Source organism: Anomaloglossus baeobatrachus, chromosome 5 (assembly GCF_048569485.1).
Source record: "Anomaloglossus baeobatrachus isolate aAnoBae1 chromosome 5, aAnoBae1.hap1, whole genome shotgun sequence".
NCBI classification, from domain to species: domain Eukaryota; kingdom Metazoa; phylum Chordata; class Amphibia; order Anura; family Aromobatidae; genus Anomaloglossus; species Anomaloglossus baeobatrachus.
In genome coordinates, this window is record NC_134357.1 from 419,005,594 (window position 1) to 419,028,192 (window position 22,599).

The 22,599-nt window shown below is 42.0% G+C and overlaps 1 protein-coding gene across 2 annotated transcripts in view; it reads right to left on the reverse strand.

The window, feature by feature from the left end:
• Positions 1-1,012: 1,012 nt before the first annotated feature.
• Positions 1,013-22,599, reverse strand: part of WNT9B (Wnt family member 9B) — a 63,146-nt gene continuing 41,559 nt past the window's right edge. Inside the window, exons 1-4 of one of the 2 annotated variants that reach the window (XM_075347734.1) lie at positions 20,504-20,608; positions 11,586-11,842; positions 7,264-7,529; positions 1,013-3,528 (exon numbers count right to left, since the gene is read on the reverse strand). In XM_075347734.1, the coding sequence (XP_075203849.1) occupies positions 3,070-3,528; positions 7,264-7,529; positions 11,586-11,842; positions 20,504-20,583 (1,062 nt within the window). In that variant the 5' untranslated portion in view covers positions 20,584-20,608 and the 3' untranslated portion in view covers positions 1,013-3,069. Of the gene's footprint in view, positions 3,529-7,263; positions 7,530-11,585; positions 11,843-20,503; positions 20,609-22,599 lie in introns of those variants that run through there. The other variant, XM_075347735.1, reaches the window with a different exon arrangement.

The window sequence follows — 22,599 nt, forward strand, 5'->3', positions numbered from 1 at the left end:
TTGGAACTTTATTTCAGATTATCATGGAAAAATTAGGAATGGGGAATGGATTATGATGTTTATGATGATTGATGTGATGCTAGTCACAATTTACAGATAGTAAAGACGGAAGGATAGTCAGACAAGCCGGGATCAGGAAACTGGAGGACATGACATGACACAGGGAGTAAGCAGAAATGCAGTCAAGTCACAGGCAGAGGATCAGAATTCCAGGAGAGTACGTATTAGATTCAGGGAGCACACAGAGACGTGGTCAAGTAATGGTCCGAGATCAGAAGCCAGGAGGTAACGACAAGAAGAGGGAGCGGGCAGAGAGGAGTCAATCAACGGTCCGCGGTCAGAAAAAACTTAGATCAGAACACAATCACAAACACAAGCCAACTGCAGAACCAGTGAGTACGACTGGCGAGGTTCTGGGAGACCATGCCCAGTAAAGAAACAGAGCAATTACCAGGAAGGTAGAACACGTGAGTAAAAGCACCTCCCAGAACCAGCATGGAATCCTGTGCTGTTAAACAACCTGTCAGCTAGCACTCAAGGAAACACAGCAGAGCATCTCCAAATGCAACATGCTCTGCACAGAGGAAACAAGTCACTGCTGGCTCTGTAGTTCAGGAAGGCACACCAAAAAGATCACCTGTGTGCAAGATGCCCTACATAGAGGGATTGTGACAATTGATTTTTCAACCTCTGGAAAATATTAAATTTAGTTTGGAAATGAGCTGCTGCTGATAGTTTCCATCATCAAAGTGTGGTTCATATGGATATTGTCAGAGGAGACTGCTTCAGTGAAATGTATATGAAACATTTTGTCTAGTAACATACAGTCATGAGAAAAACTAAGTACACCCTGTTTGAATTCTACAGTTTTAAGTATCAGGACATAAGGAAAATAAAATCTGATCTTTAGAAGATTTTAACATTAGGTAAATACAACCTCAGACGAATAACAACACATGACAAATGACTGTCATTATTTAAAATAACTTTTTTCTTTTTAGTGTCGCTTTGGTTGACATAATGGAAATGATAGAAGTTATTTTCATGCATATTATTATGTAACAAAAAAAATGCACAGTCATTTACAAAAAAATCGGTTTGTATTGGAGCAATATATAAACAGATTTGAAGTGCAGCGTCTCCTATGTACAAAGTGGCAAAAATATAAATATGAAATACCAAATACCTATATACAGTTCTCTATAGCAGACATGTAGTGGCTTCAGGCAGTGGTAATACTGCAGCTTTAAATAACTTAAATATCTGTAGATTTGTACACACGAGGTAGAAAGTAAAGGCCTTGTACTTTGAATTCTATACCTTCAGGCCCAATGCTTGCTATTATTGAAACCTAATTACAGATACACATGAAGGAAAGGCAAAGTAAAAACAAGAAGACAAACGTTTAAATAAAATTTTTACATATTATTTTTAGTGATGAGGGAGTACTACCATGCTTGGGTGCTCGGTATTGGTTGGACGGGTTCAACTTGTTTACAGAGTATAATGGAAGTCCAGAGTGGAACTTGAGCATTAGTCCTGAAGATCTTCCTGAAAAATGCTCGAGTTCCCTATAGACTTCCATTATACTCGGTAAACGAGTCAAGCCCGTCCAAGCATCAAAATGCTCCTTACGAGTACCGAGAACCCAGCCATGGTAGTGCTGGCTCATTACTAATTATTTTACCATATATTTATATAAAGTGTAGATATTGGTTGTCCCGTAAGAGAGCTGTGTTTAGAGAGGAATGTTTATAGGGCACAGGATTCATTTATGCTGTAAAGTCATTACCCTGGTAGATCAGAAGCTCGAAATCCAACAGTTATTTTTCTGTTCTCCTCTATAAGCCAATGCAAAGAGTAGTGTCTTCTGTGATGGACTTGACACAATGATGTATTACATGGTCACCCACTTATGTAAAGGGCACAGTGTCTGTACAATGCTTCCCCTGGCAATAATGGCTAAATACCGAGGGAGAAATTGGACTGAGGTGATAGAATAAAGGCACTTGGAGATTAACCTAAGAAAGAAGTGGTCTCGCTTGAAAAACTTCTTCAAATACAAATACCCATAACATGTTCGTAAAAGATTAAAAAGTAAAAAACTAAAAGCTTCCTCAACTGAAGAACGCAAATGAATTGGTCAAATAGTTGGTATAAGGGAGTCATCGCAAGAAGCCATATTTTCCCTTAGGTATGTGGAGTCCCTGGAATTGCAGGTCAGCGTGGTGCGGTATATAATGGGCAACTGGGCAAACTTGGTATCTAATATTTTAACCCTTTAGATGACAAATCTGTAATTTTCACTTGCTTTGGTTTTCCATTTCCAGGAAACTCTTCCTCAGGCACCAACCATTTGTTTCAGCACAACAAACTGTGCATTACACCCCCCACAGGATCCAGTGTGGAGTCTGTTATTGTCTGCAGTGCTGACATCATGCGCCTTATAGCAACTTATGCCATTAACTCAGACAGAGCCGCTGAGCTCAGTTATTGGTGGCAGTTCTACTAATGTGATGTGCACACTACAGACAACAGTCACCAGGAGCAGCAGTGAAGACTCAGTGTTGGACCCAGGGAGGGTGAGCAGAGCACAGTTTATTATTTTAAAACAAACTGCAGTGAAGGGACACATTTTTTTTTAAAGGAAAACCCTTGTAACTATGTATATAATACGATAACTTAAACTCTATGTGCTAAAATATTTGGCATCAGTAGTAAGTCCACAGATAAGGAAATGTACTGCAGGTAGTTTCAGCATGCTTAAAGTACACTATAATATCAGTAGAATGGCAGTATTTTCATAAGATGGTAGATACACTTCCTTATATGTCCCACATGAATAGTATCATGTCATGGCTTGATTTATAACCCACCAACTATAAAGTCAATTGAGTTCATGCAGCAGAGAGCATTTTATCCCTGGAGACCTCCTAGTACAGAACATGGTCCATGGATCCAAAGGTTATGGAGATATGTAAAAAAAAGTCTAGTTGGATGGAAGATAAGAGACTAAGGAGAACCACCACTTTGAAGTCTATGATGTCTCTTCCTTCCTTAACTTCAATGTCATTGTTTGCAGGTGTAGGTGTCTTGTTGCTGTACACACTTTTGACACTCCACATGGCAGCACCAGTGCACTTGACAGTGGCAAGAAAAGGTGACCATTCGACTTTGAGTGTTGTACCCTCTTCCACAACACAGACTGTCACAAGTGGTCTCTCGAAAACAAACTCTTCCCGCAGTGCCAGGTGAAAAGCGACTGGCACGACAGAAACTGGGAGAATCCTCTAGGTAGACCAAATCAGTGGATCTTGGAGAGCGGCCAGCAAAGGAGTGTCCTAAAGACTCATGGCCTCCCACTGCCTCATTGGTGGCTCCCAAGACTTTGATTGCGTTGTCGTACTTTGCTTTAAGTAAAGCTCCTGTTTCGTGGAAAGGAGAGAGTTGTTTCCAACAAGTGCGTACTGCACATGAACCAGATACTCCATGGCACTTACATGTTGTCTTTAGCCCGCTCTTTACAGCCTAAAGATAAGAAAAGCATAAGGCATTAAATTGTCAAGGTTATCGAATTATTGGTAGTATAAAAATTTAAATTATTTAAACATTTATTTTTAGCGTTTACGTATCTTCAATGGTATTTCTGCTTTATGTAGTAGAGGAGAGCTACTTTACTGTTTTACCTAAATGTTCGGGAGATAACAGAGCAGAAGATCAAGTTGGCCATGCTGATTACTATTAGGCTATGTGCGCACTAGACCGTTTTTCCCGCGGATTTACCCGCGGATTTGCCCCGGAAATTTCTTGAGAAATGTCTGCAATCTTTGTGCAGACATTTCCCATGAAATTCAATGAGAAAAAAAACTAGTTGTGCGCACTGTGCGGATTTTTCTCAAGAAAATTTCTTGAGAAAATTTTCTCGAGAAACTTTCTTGAGAAAATGTGCATGTCCATTAATTTCCGGGGGTATTCCGCAGGTAGCAATGATGTGCGGTATACCACCGGAATAGCCGCGATTTACCTGCGGTAATGCCCATCGCTGCCTGCGGTTTTGCAGGAAGCGATGTCATTATGCCAGGAAGAGGAGCAGAGGAAACACACGTCACACTCCCTAGACGCCGCACAGAAGCACTTCCGTGCGACCTCCAGGTGTCTGTGCAGTGTGTGTCCTGCTCCGGCCTCGCGGCTGCCTGCACTGCAGGGTGTCAGTGTCTGCCCGCAGTGTCAGCAGCCTGTCACGCTGCAGCGCAGGCAGACACGGACATCCTGCAGTGCTGGGAGCCGCGGGGATGACGATCGCTGCTGTCAGGAGGTGAGATCATTACCTGCTGTGACGATCTCCTGCCTCCTGACGTCAGCGCTGTCACTGCTGTCTAGGGCCGACTCGCGAGCGGCCCAAGACTGTCACTAGCGGTGACGTCACGGGCTCTCGCGATAAGTCAGTGACAGCGCTGACGTCAGCAGTACAGGAGATGATCACAGAAGGTAATGATCTCATCTATGCTCCTGATGGCAGCGCTCGTCATCCCCTGCAGTGACCTGAGCTGACCTATTGATGTTAGCTCAGGTCACTGCATTGCTCTCCCAGCCAATGGGGAACATTCTGTTTTTCATTGACTGGGACAGCGACTATGGTATGGATCGCCGTGCCCCCCCCTTATTGGATTACGCCGGACGTGGAATTGATTGTGCTCTTTTCAATAAATTGGTTAAAGAGGGAATGTTTTGGGGAGTGTTTTTTCAAATAAAACTTTTTTTGTTGTCTATTTTTTAATTATTACTGACTGGGTTGGTGATGTCGGGTATCTGATAGACGCCTGACCTCACCAACCCCAGGGCTTGATGCCAGGTGACATTACACATCTGGCATCAACCCCATATATTACCCCGTTTGCCAACGCACCAGGGCGCGGGATGAGCTGGGGCAAAGCGCCAGGATTGGCACGTCTAATGGATGCGCCACTTCTGGGGCGGCTGCGGCCTGCTATTTTTAGGCTGGGGAGTGTCCAATAACAGTGGACCTCCCTAGTCTGAGAATATCAGACCCCAGCTGTCCGCTTTACCTTGGCTGGTGATCCAATATGGGGGGGACCCCACGTTTTTTGTTTTAAATTATTTATATAATTTAAAATAACAGCGTGGGGTGCCCACTGTTTTGGATTATCAGCCAAGGTGAAGCTGCCAGCGGTGGTCTGCAGGCTGCAGCCGTCTGCTTTACCCTAGCTGGCTACAAAAAATGGGGGGACCTCACGTCATTTTTTTTTAATTATTTATTTATTTTATGGCTAAATACAAGGCTAAGCACCCTTTAGGCTACTTTCACACATCCGGCTTGAGCTCTGCGGCTCAATCCGGCTGTGCAAGCTATGCAACGGATGCGGTGAAAACACCGCATCCTTTGCATAGGTTTTTCCTTTGCGGCCAGTCCGGTTTTTGCCGCTTGTGGCATGCTACTGAGCATGCGCAGTGGCAAAAACCGCATGCGGCGGCCGGATGCGGTTATTGCCGCATCGCGCCGCATCCGGCCGCCATAGGCATGTATTGAAAAATGTGCCGCATCGGCCGAATGCGGCGCGATGCGTTTTTTTTTGCCGCACGAAAAAACGTGCCAGGCAACGTTCCATCCGGCCGCCGCATCGGCTACATCTGCCGCATGCGGCAAAAAACGGACGGAACGCAAGGCCATGCGGCACAATGCGGCACTAATTAAAGTCTATGCAGGAAAATCGCAACCGGCAGCAAAAAAAACCGGTTGCGATTTTCATGCAAAGTGCCGGATTGTGCCGCATAGCAAAAACCGGAGGTGTGAAAGTAGTCTAAGTGCCACATGAAAGTCACTAAAGGGTGCCAGCTTAGAAAATGCAGGGAGGTGGAACATTATATAGGTTTTTCTCATCTATCTATCTATCTATCTATCCCTCTATCTATCTATCTATCTATCTATCTATCTATCTCTCTATCTATCTATCTATCCCTCTATCTATCTATCTATCCATCTATCCCTCTATCTATCTATTCATCTATCTATCTATCCCTCTATCTATCTATCTATTCATCTATCTATCCCTCTATCTATCTATCTATTCATCTATCCATCTTTCCCTCTATCCATTATCTGTCTATCGATTATCTTTATTATTTATTGCAGGGACAAACCTGCGGTAAATCCGCGGTAAATCCGCGGCAAATTCGCGGCAAATTCTCGGCAAATCTGCGGCAAAAACGCATGCGGATTTGGTGCGGATTTTTTCCGCAGGTCCGGAAATCTTTCACTGGCAGAAGTTTCTCAAGAAATTTTCTTGAGAAACTTCACATTTCTAGTGCGCACATAGCCTTAAGCCAGGCAATAACACTCAATGCCAAGCTGCAGCTGCTAAAGCACATTTTAGTGTGTATAAAACAATGATCCAAACATAAGGAGAAATTATCCCTACCACTGGATTCCTCTTTTCACATCTCTCTTAGGTCCTGTACTAAACAGATCACAGTCTGTAGTGTTTCTTTAAGGCCAAATTCATAGGTAAATATGAGACTATTAATACTGTTCAGAACACCAGAAATCAGCCTGGGCATTCTGGTCCATACATAGACTATGAAAGTCTGAATTTATCTATAAGGCTCATTTTTTTTTAATTGGTGTAGTAGCCATTACTTTTCTGGATAGGTCACTGACCCAACAAAATGAATGCGCCTTTTCACGTTTCCTTTTTTTTTAAGTACCCAATTAGCGCAAAAAAAACCCAAAAATGTATATCACAGAAATTTTATCCATATTTTACTATTTAATGGGTAGGGGAAGGTAATAATTCTTTGTTTCGAATGAAAAAAAAAAAACAAAAAGCGGATGCGTCACGTATCCAGCCCACTGAAAAACATTAACTGATGAGTTAATGCGGTCTTATACTGATTCTTCGTGCACCTTCGTGATGCCGATGCTTCCACGTGTCTATATTTTCACTGTCAATGAAAAGCTAAAGCTAAAATGAAGCAGGCTACACAGAGAATCCGCACATTTGTGTACTCGTTTGCTTATTTAGATGATCTCTGTATACGTCTCCTGTGTTGGGAGCCCACCAGATTCTGTCATCTAGTCTCTGAAGCTTTTGTAGGCCAGATGTGCATGGTGTAAACATTGAAGGATCACAGCAGCTTTGTTCTAGTCATGCCTAGTTTGTAAAACATTACTGTGTATCCTGCCAAAGGTTCACATGTGGGTTACATTTTGTGTTTTCTAACATGGCTTCTTTAGGATCTTCTCACCTTAATTCCAGCATTGGTGTTATGAAGATCCACCTTGGCTCTCATATCTCTTCCTCCTTTTCTTTGTCCCAAGAAGTTCTGAAGGAAGCGGGTGCTATGGCGTAGATTATCTCCACAGACGCCCCACTGCCATGCCCTCTGGCTCTCTAGCCCAGGAGAATCATCACATGTGCAGCGTTCCATCTTACCTCCACTGCAAGCCTTAGCTAGCGAGTGAGTCAAGGCAGCAGAAGACACTGCATAAAGGAATGCTGTCTCTTTAAATCCTGGAAAAAGAGTGCATATTTTACTTTAGGCAAATTTTGAACCGCCTACATAAATGAATGGAGAGAGCTGCTAATGACATTCCAATGAGAGTGGTGCCTGATGAGGCCTGAATATGAGATGTATCTGGTTCCTAGCAGTGGGACCCACATCTGTGATAAGTTTTTGTCAGATCCTACAGATAAACAATCAAGTTGGGCACCAGCATATTGTGAACCTGGGCAAGTGTAAAGGCCCACTGCATGCAAGAAGGCCTACTCGGCCCTGTGGAGCTGAGTCTGCTCCATACAATACAGACTCCAACTGCGTTATACAGCCAACACACAAGTAAGTCTAAAGGGCCATTTACACGCCGCGACATCGCTAACGATATATCGTCGGGGTCAAGGTGTTTGTGACGCACATCCGGCGCCGTTAGCGACATTTCAGCGTGTGACAGGCAGGAGCGACCTTAAACGATCGCAAAAGAGACAAAAATCGTAGGTATATGAGAGGTCGTTCTTTTACCAAAAATAGTTGTCTCGTACGTAGCGAGGTTGTTCCTCGTTCCTGCGGCATCACACATCGCTATGTGTGACAACGCAGGAGCGACGATCATCTCCTTACCTCCGTCCACCGGCAATGAAGAAGGAAGAAGGTGGGCAGCATGTTCCAGCCGCTCATCTCCGCCCCTCCTCTGCTATTGGACGGACGTTTTATGACGTCGCTGTGACGCCGAACGCACCTCCCCCTTGAAGGAGGGATTGTTCGGCGGGCACAGCGACGTCGCAGAACAGGTATGTGCGTGTGACGCTGCCGTAGCGACAATGTTCGCTACGGTAGCGATCACCACATATCGCACCAACGTGCTAACGCTCGTGACATCGCTAGCAATCGCTAGCGATGTCGCAGCGTGTAAAGCACCCTTTAGGGTAAGTGCTCATAGAGTATTCTTTGAGATGTCAAAAGCAACAAGTTTTTCCAGCATAAACCACTTCAAGAAATGTTTCTTGTTTATGTCATTTTCTAAAGCATTTAAAGGGAATCTGTCAGCAAGTTTTTGCTATGCATGCTATGAAGCATCCTGCAAGGGTTAAAACAAAAAAAATTCAGGGATACCTGTCTTGTCATGGTCCAATCTGTTGTATATTTGCTATCTTTGTTTAAAGCTCACCAATCACCAGGATTTTCCTAAATAACCTAAAGCCAGTGCTATACTGGCCCTATCATGCTGATTCTCTACATACCTTTAGTTGCCAGCTAGGATGTATAGGTTTTGAAACACAAGCTAGTAAAGTTTGTAAAATGAGCAGCTTTTGAGTGGCAGCAGCTGCCAATCAGCTGACAGTTGGGGTGGGGTTTTGATAGTGATTCCCACCCCCCTGCCTGTCCATCCGTCCTCCCCACTGTTATTTATGCTAATTCTATTATAGAATCGTTTTACTAAGTGACTAGAAGGCTTGTGCTGATGTCATACCCATGTGACCAGAAGGGGCGGTGCCTTAGCCAACAGAAAAATAATGTTGCTTCCTGGTATCAGCTATGTTGGCTGAGGCCCCACCCCTTCTGGTCACATGGGGATGACATCAGCACAGGTCCTTCTAGTCACTTAGTAAAACGATTCTATAATAGAATTAGCATAAATAACAGAAGGAAGAATGGATGGACAAGCAGGGGGGCAGGAATCACTATCAAACCCCGCCACAGCTATCAGCTGATCGGCAGCTGCCACTCAAAAAGCTGCTCATTTAACAATCTTTACTTGCTTGAGTTTCAAGACCTATATATCCTAGTTGACAACTAAAGGTACAGTATATATAGAATCAGCATGATAGTGGCAGTATAGTACTAGCTGTTGGTTATATAGGAAAATCCTGGTGATTGGTTTTCTTTAACAAGCAGGACTTATCATTGCTCAGATTTCAATGTCATGTGCACTGCAGTCCTGCACACTTCTGATTGGCACAACACTCTCAATGTACAATCTCTATAGAGAGCCTGGTATGGGTAGGACTGCTCTCAGCTCTGCTACATGGCTTAATCTAAAAATTCTGCTTGTGTTAGAATGGCTGTACACAGTAATCTAAGGGATACATTGTTGCATTCAGGATCTCTTTGTCTACACCATGCTGCTCTCTAATAAGGTAGCAAAAACCTGCTGTCAGATTCCCTTTAATTAACATTTTCCAAAAGGTGTTTTCGAGATTTTTTTATTTTGCTCTTTTGTGTCCACTTTTCTCAAATGTTATAAAAATTCATTAGGCAATGAATAAAACACTTGCTTTTTTAATGCCTCAAAAATGCTTTCTTAATTCACAAAAAAACACCCGGACATCTTTGTGGCCTTTTTGTAGCCTTCCCTTTGACTTCTATTTTAATGTAAGCAGAGGTTCATAGTAGAAAATGCCTAAAAAATTGTCAGGTTGCTTATTTTAAACCCTTAGGGGGGGGATTTATTATGAATCGTGTAGCACCCACCAGTCTTAGGGGTACTTTGCATGTTGCGACATCGCTACTGCGATGTCGTCGGGGTCAAATCGAAAGTGACGCACATCCGGCGCCGGTAACGACATTGCAACGTGTAAAGCCTAGATGCACCGATAAACGATCGCAAAAGCGTCGTAAATCGGTGATCTGTGTAGTGTCGGTCATTTTCATAATGTCGCACCAATAGGAGATACGATGTTGTTCCTCGTTCCTGCGGCAGCACACATCACTGTGTATGAAGCCGCAGGAGAGAGGAACATCTCCTTACCTGCGTCCACCGGCTATGCGGAAGGAAGGTGGTGGGCGGGATGTTTACGTCCCGCTCATCTCCGCCCCTCCGCTTCTATTGGCCGCCTGCCATGTGACGTCGCTGTGACGCCGCACGAACCGCCCCCTTAGGGAGGAGGCGGGTCGCCGGCCAGAGCAACGTCGCAGGGCAGGTAAGTGCGTGTGAAGCTGCTGTAGCGATAATGTTCGCTACGGCAGCTATCACAAGATATCGCATGTGCGACGGGGGCGGGGACTATCGTGCAGTGTGCAAAGTACCCCTTAATGAAGCGCTCACTTGAGTACACTGACTTACAGTATTTCATTAAGTGGAAACTTAATGACTCAGGCGCTTCTGGTACCCAGTGTCACCCACCACCAGAAATGTGCGCCAGACGGGGGCAAGCATACTTTTCTGGAGTAAGTTACGCAACTTTAGTAAGTTACTTTGGAGGCGTGACCTATGATGAATTTGACAGACGGGCATGTCCAAGCCCCATCCTGCCCACTCCAAGCCCATATTGGTGTAGCTGGCAGAGACTGGTGTGTAAGCGACAAAATGTTCAATATTTTTGCACAACTGCAAAGTTGTGCAAAAATATTGCTACTTATTAAGATGTTTACACCAGATTTCTGGCATATACACCTTAAAGGGAATCTGTCATCAGGGTTTCGCTCCCCCATCTGAGAGCAGCATAATGTAGAGACAGAGTCCTTGATTCCAGCGATGTGTCACTTACTGAGCTGTTTTCTGTCATTTTGATAAAATCAATGTTTTCTCTGCTGCAGATCTAGCAGTTATACAGAGCTCATCAGAGCTCAGTCCTCTAATGATAATCTACTGCTGATTAAACAGTGATTTTATCAAAACTACACTAAGCCGCCCAGTAAGTGACACATCAATGGAATCCGGATCTCTGCCCCTACATAATGCTGCTCTCAGATTTGGTGGCAAAAACCTGGTGACAGATTCCCTTTAATGAATAGGCCTGAACATATACATAGAAAGTCATTTTTCAATAGAAAGGAATCTTGGGAGAGCCTTTGAAGCTTTTTTTTTAGTAGACTTGCTCCAAACGACTCCTCAAAAAACTCTATGTGCACATAGCCTTACTACTGTGATTACAGCTTGGTCCATTCACAGCAGTTTAACCTTTTAGTAGAGCTACATGATCATATAAGAGAATTGGGTTTTCCCTTTAGGAAAATATTCCCTTCTATATGCCAATATATCAAACCAACCCTCAGATGTGTCCTAAACTTTGCCCTCACTACCCACAGTGATAAGGATTGCCTCTTCACCACATGGACATCACATGACTTACCTCTTTTTAAGAGACTCCCCCTGCCCTGTAAACTGCAGTTCCAGCGCTCACTGCGCAGTTGGTATTGGCATTCCACAATCCCCAATCTAACGGCTTCCTTAAGTGCTTCCGCCAAGCCTGGTTCCTTTCGGCACAATCTCTTCTGCCTCCTAGTGAGGGGCAGCAAGTCACACTGCTTGAGGTGGGGTCGGTTGTGGTTGCTGCCAGGTACAGATGAGGGAGAAGTATAGTGTGTCAGTGACTCCTTGCTAGTTAGCCTGTGGAGAGTTCCAAAAACAAAGGGTCATGTTTGGAAGGTTTGGATTTGGTATCTCACATTCCCAATGTGGCAATATTAAGAGTATGTGCAGATGTAAGATACCTATAGATTCCCTGATTATTTGGCTTACTTAGTATCATAAAATGAAGACACTTGTTAAAAAAAAGAACCTTCTAAATTCTTATACAAGACATAAGCATAGAGACCACTGTGGAGCCAGTAGACTGGTCTTCCACCATAAGGCCATACCCAAGACGACCATCAGTTTTGAAGACAGGCTTTTCTTGGTCAAGTCATATGTAAAAAGATCTCTCTTCAAAACTGTTGGTCTATAAGACCACCAGTACCCCATAGAGAGCCATCAGTGATGTGCTACAGAAGCTAGATACCAGCAGATAGATCTTTTTACATATGACTTGAGCAAGAAAGGCCTATCTGCTGGTATCTAGCTTCTGTAGCACATCACTGATGGCTCTCTATGGGGTACTGGTGGTCTTATAGACCATCAGTTTTGAAGAGAGATCTTTCTACATATGACTTGACCAAGAAAAGCCTATCTGCTGGTATTTAGCTTCTTCATACCTGTAGCACATCACTGAAGGCTCTCTATGAGATACTGGTTGTCTTCTAACTTCACTCTCCATCTTGCCTAAAAACAATCTACACATTTTTCCATTGATTATTAGTAGGGATGATCGAATACCTCAAATATTCGGCTTCGTGAATAACCGATGAATAGGTCGTCGCTATGTGAATATTCGATGCGCAATGTAAGTCTATGCGAAGCCCGAATAGTTCCGAATGGTTGTTATTTGGGTTTCCCATAGACTTACATTGCGCATCGAATAGTCGAATAGCGGCGACCTATTCGGCAAATATGCGCGAAGCCGAATATTTGAGGTATTCGATCATCCCTAGTTATTAGGCAAAGACTTTTTGAGTCCATGCAAGCTGCCAATTTGGGTTGCTGGTGTTTGATGCTATACCTCACTGTGTATAGTCAGCCCCAGACCCAGCACACACAATGAAAGCACAATCCATTAGTATTTCCTGAACTTTTGTGAACTCCAGCAGTAAAGTGACTGGATTATATATTTACTTTAATAGCATTTTCTTGTTACCTTTGCCAGTCCAGCAGCTTTACCGATTGTTTGCTGCTGGCCTGCTTTGTCTCATATCTCTTTTACACATTTTACATTAGATAAAATGCCTTTAACTCATTAAAGGCGCAGGTAGCATCACTGTTTGCATGGAGTAGGCGCTGCAGACAATTACAGATACCGACGGGAACTGCGGTTAAGTCTTAGCGCTGGACCCAGGGACTGTGAGTAAAATACAGTTGATCTGTATTTTTTTTTTCTTTAAAGCAGAAAGTTCCTGTAAAAGGATTTTCCTCTTCTATGATAACTCCTTTTCAATTACTGCATTCTTCCATGTAAAAACATAACAGCCTGTAGTTACCTCTAGTGCCAGTGTGGCTCCAGCAAAGTTGGCGGTGGGTATTCCAGAGCTTGTGTGACATTGTTATGTCACATGAGCCCTACAGCCATTCAGTGCCGCTGATGGGACCCTTCACTCTCACTTCTTTCAGATGAAACGGACATCAGGAAGAAGTGAGAGATGCTGCTGCTTTTTGACCTCCAAGATGTCAGGTACATCCAATGAAGTGAGAGTAAAGTGGCCGATCAGCAGCCACTGAATGGCTGCAGGTCTCACATGATGTAACATCACATGAGCCACGGGAGACCCAGCTCCAATATTGTTGGAACAATGCCAGCACTGGAAGTAAGTACAGGCTATTATTTTACATGGGGGGAATACAGTAAATTAAAAGGGTTTGTCTGAGTAGTGGTCAACCTCTTTAAATGTCTGCTTTTTTAATCTAGCCATCTGTATTTAAGGGGTTAACAGGAGCAATCAAAGCTCACTCAAATCATTGTGGCTTCAGGCATATGCTGCCTTTGTAACATAGTATTTCTTCCCCTGTGTGGAGCAGGCTCAGCTCCTGAGCCCGCTCAACACACTCCAACCTGGATATAACCACCATGGGGGATGTCTAACTTTAATGACAATACTTATATACAGCGGGTGAACATGTCACCAATTTTCTAAGTAAACATTTCTAAAGATGCTATTGACATGACGTTCTCACCAGATGTCGGTAATAACCCATCCAATCCACACAGGCAAAGAAATCATACCATAGAGGTTCATAAATTTAGTGATGTGTAATAATAATTGACACAGCAAAAAAGTATTGAATACAAGAAAGAAAGGTGCAAAAAGCCATGGAAAGTTATGACACCAGCTGAACTCAGTAATTACAATGCAATCTTGCCACTTATTGATAAATAATATCAGTTGGTTCAACCGATAGCCTATAAAAAGGTGTCTCATTACCAAGGGGCCAAGAAACATCTCATTATGGGTAAAACAAATGAGCTGTCTCAAGACCATCACAACCTTATTGTTGCAAAACATACAGATGGCATTAGTTACAGAAGAATTTCTAAACTACTGAAAGTTCTAATGAGCACTATTGTTGGGGCTATAAACTGGAAGTGGAAAGAGCATTATTTCACCAGAAACCGGACACAACCAGGTGCTCCCTGGTCCATCTTCCTCTTGGTTACATTCCAGAGGGTTTCAATGGGGTTCAGGTCTGGAAATTGGGGGTGGTCCTTCATCCACACATTGATTGACCTAGCTGTGTGGAATGGCGCATTGTCTTGCTAGAAAAAACAGTCCTCAGAGTTGGGGAACATTGCCTGAGCAGAAGGAAGCAACTGTTTTTCCAGGATAACCTTGTATGCGGCTTGATTCATACGTCCTTTGCAAAGTTTAATATGCCCAATTCAACCCTTGCTGAAGCATCCCCAGATCATCACCGATCCTCCACCAAATTTCACTGCGTATGCAAGACACTTTGGCTTGTACGCCTCTCCAGGTCTCCGTCTAACCATTAGATGACCAGGTTTTGGGCAAAGCTGAAAATTAGACTCATCAGAGAAGATTACCTTACTCTGGAAATTGGACTGGAATTGGGCAGAATAAACTTTGCAAAGGACGTATGAATCAAGCCGCATACAAGTGGTAAGTTGTTTCAATTTCCATGTGGGAAAAACATGTAAAAAATTAGCACCATTTAGACTCTAGGTGTGTCTTCCCATTGAAATGAATGGGAAACCTATTCAAGGAGTATTTAAAGCAGTTTTTCATTTGGGTTTTGGAGCGGCATCCACTCCAAAATCCACAGAAAATGTGTAGACATACCCTGAGATAAGTCACTATTTGCCTAAACTGAGTACAGCTTTTATCTGCTTATCTTCTGCAGTCTCTTCCAGGCAATTTAATTTGAGGAAAAGTCGGGTGTACACTGCGTATAGTATTAGATGTGAGAGAATTGGATGTGATATGCTAACGACACCTGGATCAATCTCTGCTGCGATCGTGATCAGAGTGTCATTTACTGTGATCTGATTCCCTCGCATGCGAGAATCGGGGTACAGGTGTGGAGAAAGTGGAGAGATTAATTTTTTCATCTTCTCCATTGTCTGTCTCTGAGTATATTGGACTGTGCTGATGATGTTTCACATGTATCCACAGGCCTCTATGGGTGCAGTCCAATATTTCACATAAACTTGTATGGGTACGCATGCGCTGCCAATTGCAGAACTAACCTGCATCACTGATTAACATTGGACCGAGTGTAATGTGAGATTTTCTCAAGTTGCACTTGTCTGATTTAAACGCTAATGTGTCTACGTAAACAGGACTGTATTTTCAGCACATGTGCTATCCTCTTAGTGCATTTGGTCTGTGGCCTGGGCAGGTAAACACTGTTGCCCTTTGTTGCTGTGCATTATTCTTGAATTTTAGGGGGAAAATTGAATTCCTCTTTTTGTGATTTAGCTTTTATATCCATAAAAAACACAGTACACGGCAGCACTAAGGCGGGCTTTGCACGTTGCGACATCGCAAGCCGATGCTGCGATGTCGCATGCGATAGTCCCCGCCCCCGTTGCAGGTACGATATCTTGTGTTAGCTGGCGTAGCGAAAATTATCGCTATGCCAGCTTCACATGCACTCACCTGCCCTGCGACCGTCGCTCTGGCCGGCGACCCACCTCCTTCTTAAGGGGGCGGGTCGTGCGGCGTCATAGCAACGTCACACGGCAGGCGGCCAATAGCGGCGGAGGGGCGGAGATGAGCAGGATGTAAACATCCCGTCCACCTCCTTCCTTCCGTAGAGCCGCCGGCGGCAGGTAAGGTAATGTTCCTCGCTCCTGCGGCGTAACACACAGCGATGTGTGCTGCCACAGGAACGAGGAACAGCATCGTACCTGTCGCAGCAGCATAATTATGGAAAAGTCTGAGCCTGCACCGATGATACGATAACGACGCTTTTGCGCTCGTTAATCGTATCATCTAGAATTTACACACAACGATGTCGAAAGTGACGCCGGATGTGCGTCACTTTCGATTTGACCCCACCGACATCGCACATGCGATGTTGCAACGTGCAAAGCCGCCCTAAGACCAATGTTATTCAATGAGGCAGTGCAAAGGAGTGATTGTTTTAAGTCATTGACTCTGTGTGAAAAAAAAAAAATCACAGCATTCACTAGTTTCTTCCATTTGTTGGATGAGTCTCGCCCATTCGAGTCTATCACTGCGCAAAAAAAAAAATCAGATCCCATATGGAGCCACAGTATATCACTCGTATTTTACGTATACATTGCAATATGGTAACATAGGAAACTGACAATCGTCCTGTGCATGATTAATAGCTGCTGCCCTTAAAAAATGGTCAGCATTTCATCCAGAAAACTAAGACGATTTTTTTATACACTCGTCTGAACCTTATCCTTAAGGGACGTTTGGTTTCCCTATATTAACACTATATTGCTTTTTAACCCTTCTCACAAATTGATAGAGTAATTTATTGTGTAATTAATGTTAAAGGAATTTTCCACTACTAATGTAACCTCTTTCTTTTATCCTGTATCCCCCTGCCTACTGCACTCACAGCAGAACAGGTCTTAAAATATCACAAAAATATGTGTTATTATAATATCAATAGTATTATATTTTTAATGTTTTTTTTTTTAAAAAAACGAGAAAATACTACTTGTAGTAAGATGTGATTTCTTTTCAAAATATGATTATAATGTAACAGTCCAGCCTTCCTTCCAGCCATTGCCATATAATGTAATGTTAATGTTACATTCATCCAAAAATGTATACTGTAATTAAAAAAATAAATACTGTACATTTTTTAATTTATTTATTTATTTTTTTATTTAAAACTTTCCCAGTACCAGGGGTTTTAATTCTATTCTTTAATAAATTACCTTTCTTTATATCCCAATATATTAATCTACTTAATTATAGCAATTAAAATAAAGGAATAAACCTTTGACTAAACAGGTATCTTTGTCCACGGCAGATTTGTTGTTGTAACTGTTAGGCCTATTTAGTTGTTTTTTGTTTTGTTTTTTTTATAACGTCTGCTTTCCATTGTTTTTATGAACAGATCACGGACTCAATACAATCAATGGGACCTTTAACTCATCTCCAAAAATAAAAAGGAAAAATGTCCAACTATTGACCCATTGTATGTCCTTTTCTAACATTAAAAAAAAAAAAAATTACAACACATGGATGTCACCCGTGAGCTGTTCATATCATTCTGTTTAATACGTAGGAGTAAGGAAGATTTTATTTATTTATTTATTACACAAGAAAAAACAAATGAAACTAGAATTGTAAATAAAAAAATGGACACATAAACCATAAGCAGATCCAGCAGAGTAAAAAAAAACCCAACAAAATGCATTGTTTTTTCACATGAGAAAACAAAGCTGATGCAGAAACAGACCTCAGAGTAAAATTAGATATTAAATTAATAAATTAGATCTTAATTAGTCTCAAAAGTTACATGATCTGATAAAGTTTAATATTCACGTTCCATATATCTCAGATAATTATTATAGGTTTATTTTTTTACATGAAAAGGAAAAACTTTTTATGAATTATTTTCTACAACTCTGTATCATTCACAAATAATCCTCAGCAGAAAAGTTAATCTCTCATTACATATATATATATATATATATATTCCTAGTGATAAGAATACAAAATTCCCTCATTTTTCAGATCATACCTGGAGAAGAAAGAAGAAAATAAAAAAAGGAAAAAATTTAAAAAAAATAATATATACATATATATATATGCATATATAATTTTTTTTTTCCATTTCCCCCTTCTCCAGCTATGATCTGAAAAGTGAGGGAGTTTTATTTATATTATTGTCACTAGGAATATATATATATATATATATATATATATATATATATATATATATATATATATATATATATATATATATATAAACTTTCTTTCCCTGCTGTGATCTGAGAGAAGGAGTTTTTCTCCAAGAGTTCAGTGAGTGTTTTTATTATTATTCTACATTCACAAACACACACATCATGTACAGCTGGAGGACGACGTATCTGCCCGCTCTCCCATCACCTGCGATTACCCATATTATGTGATCTTATGAATGTAAATATTTGGGGGAAATATCTTCATTTCAAGGTCTCCAAGCTCAGCACAAATCACCAAAGAGCGAGAATGAGATGTTCTACACAGGGAGGGGAAAAAACTGACTCTGAGAAAACAGGAAAGGGAAATCTCTGGGATAGAAGTGTGAGAAAAAAAGATGAAAAATGTGCTTTTTTTTTTAGGTTGCCTTAACCCTCTCAGAAAAAAAATTAAAAAAAATGTATAAAAAAATGTATAAAATATATACAAGTATACATACGGGCAAGACTTATACCAGATTTATATATTTTATATCACTTGAAATACGCATTGCGTGAATGATGCTATTGTTTATCACACACACACGTTTATTTTATATCATGTAAACAAACTTTTGTGGGCAAATGTGAGGCAAGTCAGGATCTAGATCATATATGTATGTGTATGTATATATATATATATATATATATACTCAGATATGTATACATGCAAATGTATTTATATACTGTAGACTGTCAATATTAGCAGGGTCATAATTTTTTCTTTAATTATTGTGCTTTCTATAACTGTTATGACTTTATATATGAACCTCTGAATTGTAAAGCACTACGGAATATATTAACAGTATATAAATAAAGATTATTATTTATAGCAGTATGAAATACTTTAGAGTATTTTTATTTGGATAATATCTATCCACATACCGCATATATATATATATATATATATATATATATATATATATATATATTTATATATATATATATACGCACGCACGCACACACAAACACACACACAAAGTATATATACATACTATGTATATATATATATATATATATATATATATGTATATACATACACACACAGAGTATATATATATATTTATATATATATATATATATATATATATACACACACGCACACATTTTCACACACACACACACATTTTCACACACACACACATTTTCACACACACACCGCATATGCATATATACATATACACACAGCATATATATATATATATATATATATATATATATATATATATATATATATATATATATATACACACACTATATGTGTGTGTATGTATATATATGCACATACACAGTATATATATATATATATATATATATATATATATATATATATATATACATATTTATATATACACATACACACACACACACATAGTATGTGGGTGTGTGTGTATATATAAATATATATATATTTATATATATATTTCTCTCATTATAACTGTCTTTTAGTACATCTTCATGTATAACATTCCCCATTAAACATTACATTTGTATATTTTTTCTCTCCACATGTCTGCACAGGATGGCAATGATGGAGATGAAAGCTTTACAGTTATTCACATCTTTTCACTCTGGGAGTCTTGTTTTATATCATAAATGATGATGATAATGATGTGGTTGAATAGTCACAGATAGGAGAAATGAAATTGCTCATGAGTGGTTTGCAAAAATCTTAGCTAGGAAGCATACAGTACCTAAGCAGGAAATAATGGGGCTTAGAATACTAAAGGCTATGGATGACATACTGGCAGTTTTAGTTCTTCTAAAGAAGTAATATCCAAAGCTGTAGCTCACTAGTTAATGTAAAGTTACCACCTCCAGCATGCTGGGAGTTGTAGTCCTGCAATAGCTGGGGATCCACAGGCTGATACACCACAGCTGTAGAGACCTGAAAACTACTTGAACTCCAAGTTCTCCCAGAGGATTACACAACAGCCAGATGAGGGATGCGTAGACTTGTAGTCCCCCCGAGGTGTATTTAATAATCAGATAGAAATGCTGAGACCTTTACTTCATTCACAAGCTCACATTATAATCAGACAAGGAATTCTAGGACTTGTAGTCCTCCAAAATGTTTGCAAGCTCTCTGAATATGTGACTCCATCCATGCACTAACAGCACACACTATAGGATCATTCTGCTCTCACTTTATTACTGCAGATTTCTGTCAAACTAACCTCCAGGCAAATGTATACATGTAAATATGAGCTACAATGACCTGCAGAGCAATACCTCATCTCCTGCACGCAGCAGCGCTCACTTACAGCAGAACAAGAGAAAGACTGGTTTCTCACCCAAAATATGCGTCCACTGGCTGCCCTAGAAGGGTGAGGAGGGGCAGGGCGGCCAGGAGCAGGTGGAGGCCGGCCGGCATGGTGCACACTGGGCTCCGCTCCTCATCGCTCTCCTCCTGCTCTGATCACTGGCCGCGGCTCGAGGCTGCTCAGTTTAAAGGGACAGGACACACCTTGGAGCTGATTGGCTGTCCTCTGCCACACCTATATACTGGTTGGATGTACTGTCAAGGTGTGTGGAGAATGGGCGGGGCTTGCACAGCACATCTGGCTGAGCAGTGACAGGGCTCATCGCGGTGTGTCCAGATACAGGCGGATCATACCAATGCAAAGGATCCCTGCCTGGCTGCTGGGGACGAGGGAGTCGGCCAATTTATGTGCGATTGTTAGAAGTATGTTCTATATAGCAGTGATGACGTTCAAATTTCATATATGCAGTGTTTGCACACATCTTCACTCCTAAAGTGTGCTGTAGGGCTGCTAGATTTCTGTCTACATATCTATCTATCCATCTATCTGTCTGTCTGTCTGTCTGTCTGTCCTTCAATCTACCTACCCTCCTCATCTATCAATCAATCTATCTATCCATCCACCCACCCACCTCATCTACCTATCTATCTACCGCATCTATCCATCTATCTACCACATCTATCCATCTATCTACCACATCTATCCATCTATCTACCACATCTATCCATCTATCTACCGCATCTATCCATCTATCTACCGCATCTATCCATCTATCTACCACATCTATCCATCTATCTACCACATCTATCTACTGCATCCATCCATCCATCTACCACATCTATCCATCTATCTACTATCTACCACATCTATCTATCTACCACATCTATCTATCTATCCACTGCATCTATCCATCTATCTACCGTATCTATCCATTTATCTACCGCATCTATCCATCTATCTACCGCATCTATCCATCTATCTACCGCATCTATCCATCTATCTACCGCATCTATCCATCTATCTACCACATCTATCCATCTATCTACCGCATCTATCCATCTATCTACCGCATCTATCCATCTATCTACCGCATCTATCCATCTATCTACCACATCTATCCATCTATCTACCACATCTATCTATCCACTGCATCTATCCATCTATCTACCGTATCTATCCATCTATCTACCGCATCTATCCATCTATCTACTGCATCTATCCATCTATCTACCGCATCTATCCATCTATCTACCGCATCTATCCATCTATCTACTGCATCTATCCATCTTTCTACCGTATCTATCCATCTATCTACCGCATCTATCCATCTATCTACTGCATCTATCCATCTATCTACTGCATCTATCCATCTATCTACCGCATCTATCCATCTATCTACCGTATCTATCCATCTATCTACCACATCTATCTGTCACGCTCCCCGGGTCCTCTGCTCCGCTCCCCGGGTCCCCTGCTCCATTCCCCGGCTCACCTGCCACGCTCCCCGCTCTCCAGCCTCCGGTGCCCGTACTTCCCAGGCCCCCTGGTCTCCGCTCCCGGCGCCCGACGGCTTCCCAGTCCCTGGCCGGCTCCCCTGCGTCCTCCTCTCAGCTTCCTGCCCTGGCTTCTGGCACCCGGGCCGCGCGCATGCGCATTAGGGCGCGCGCGCGGTCACTGACCCTTTCTTAAAGGGCCAGTGTCAATTAACAGGAAATGATGCACACAGGTACAGGGTATATAGGGGGTTAATGTCCAAGGGAGCGGGGCCTGTTCTTCGTGTTTTCCCAAGCTAGGAGTCAGGTCTCCTTGTGTTTTGTGAGATACTTACCTCTCTGTCTTCTAGAGCCGATCCTGCCTCGCCATCCGGTCCTGCTGTACCTCGAACCCCGAACGCTGCCCATCTGCCATCCTGACAGTCCGTACCATCTCGGATCCCTGCGGTGACCCGTCATCTCGCTCCAACAGGTTCCGGACCCCGCCTGACACCATCACGGCTTCCGAACCTGAGCTCCGTCACCCGGACCACCATCAGTGACCTCGTGGTCCCAGGGACTTCTCCATTTTCTCCCAGTGCACGGACTGTCCTGCTACCTAAAGTGCTCCGGCCACCGGACTCCTTTCCCTCA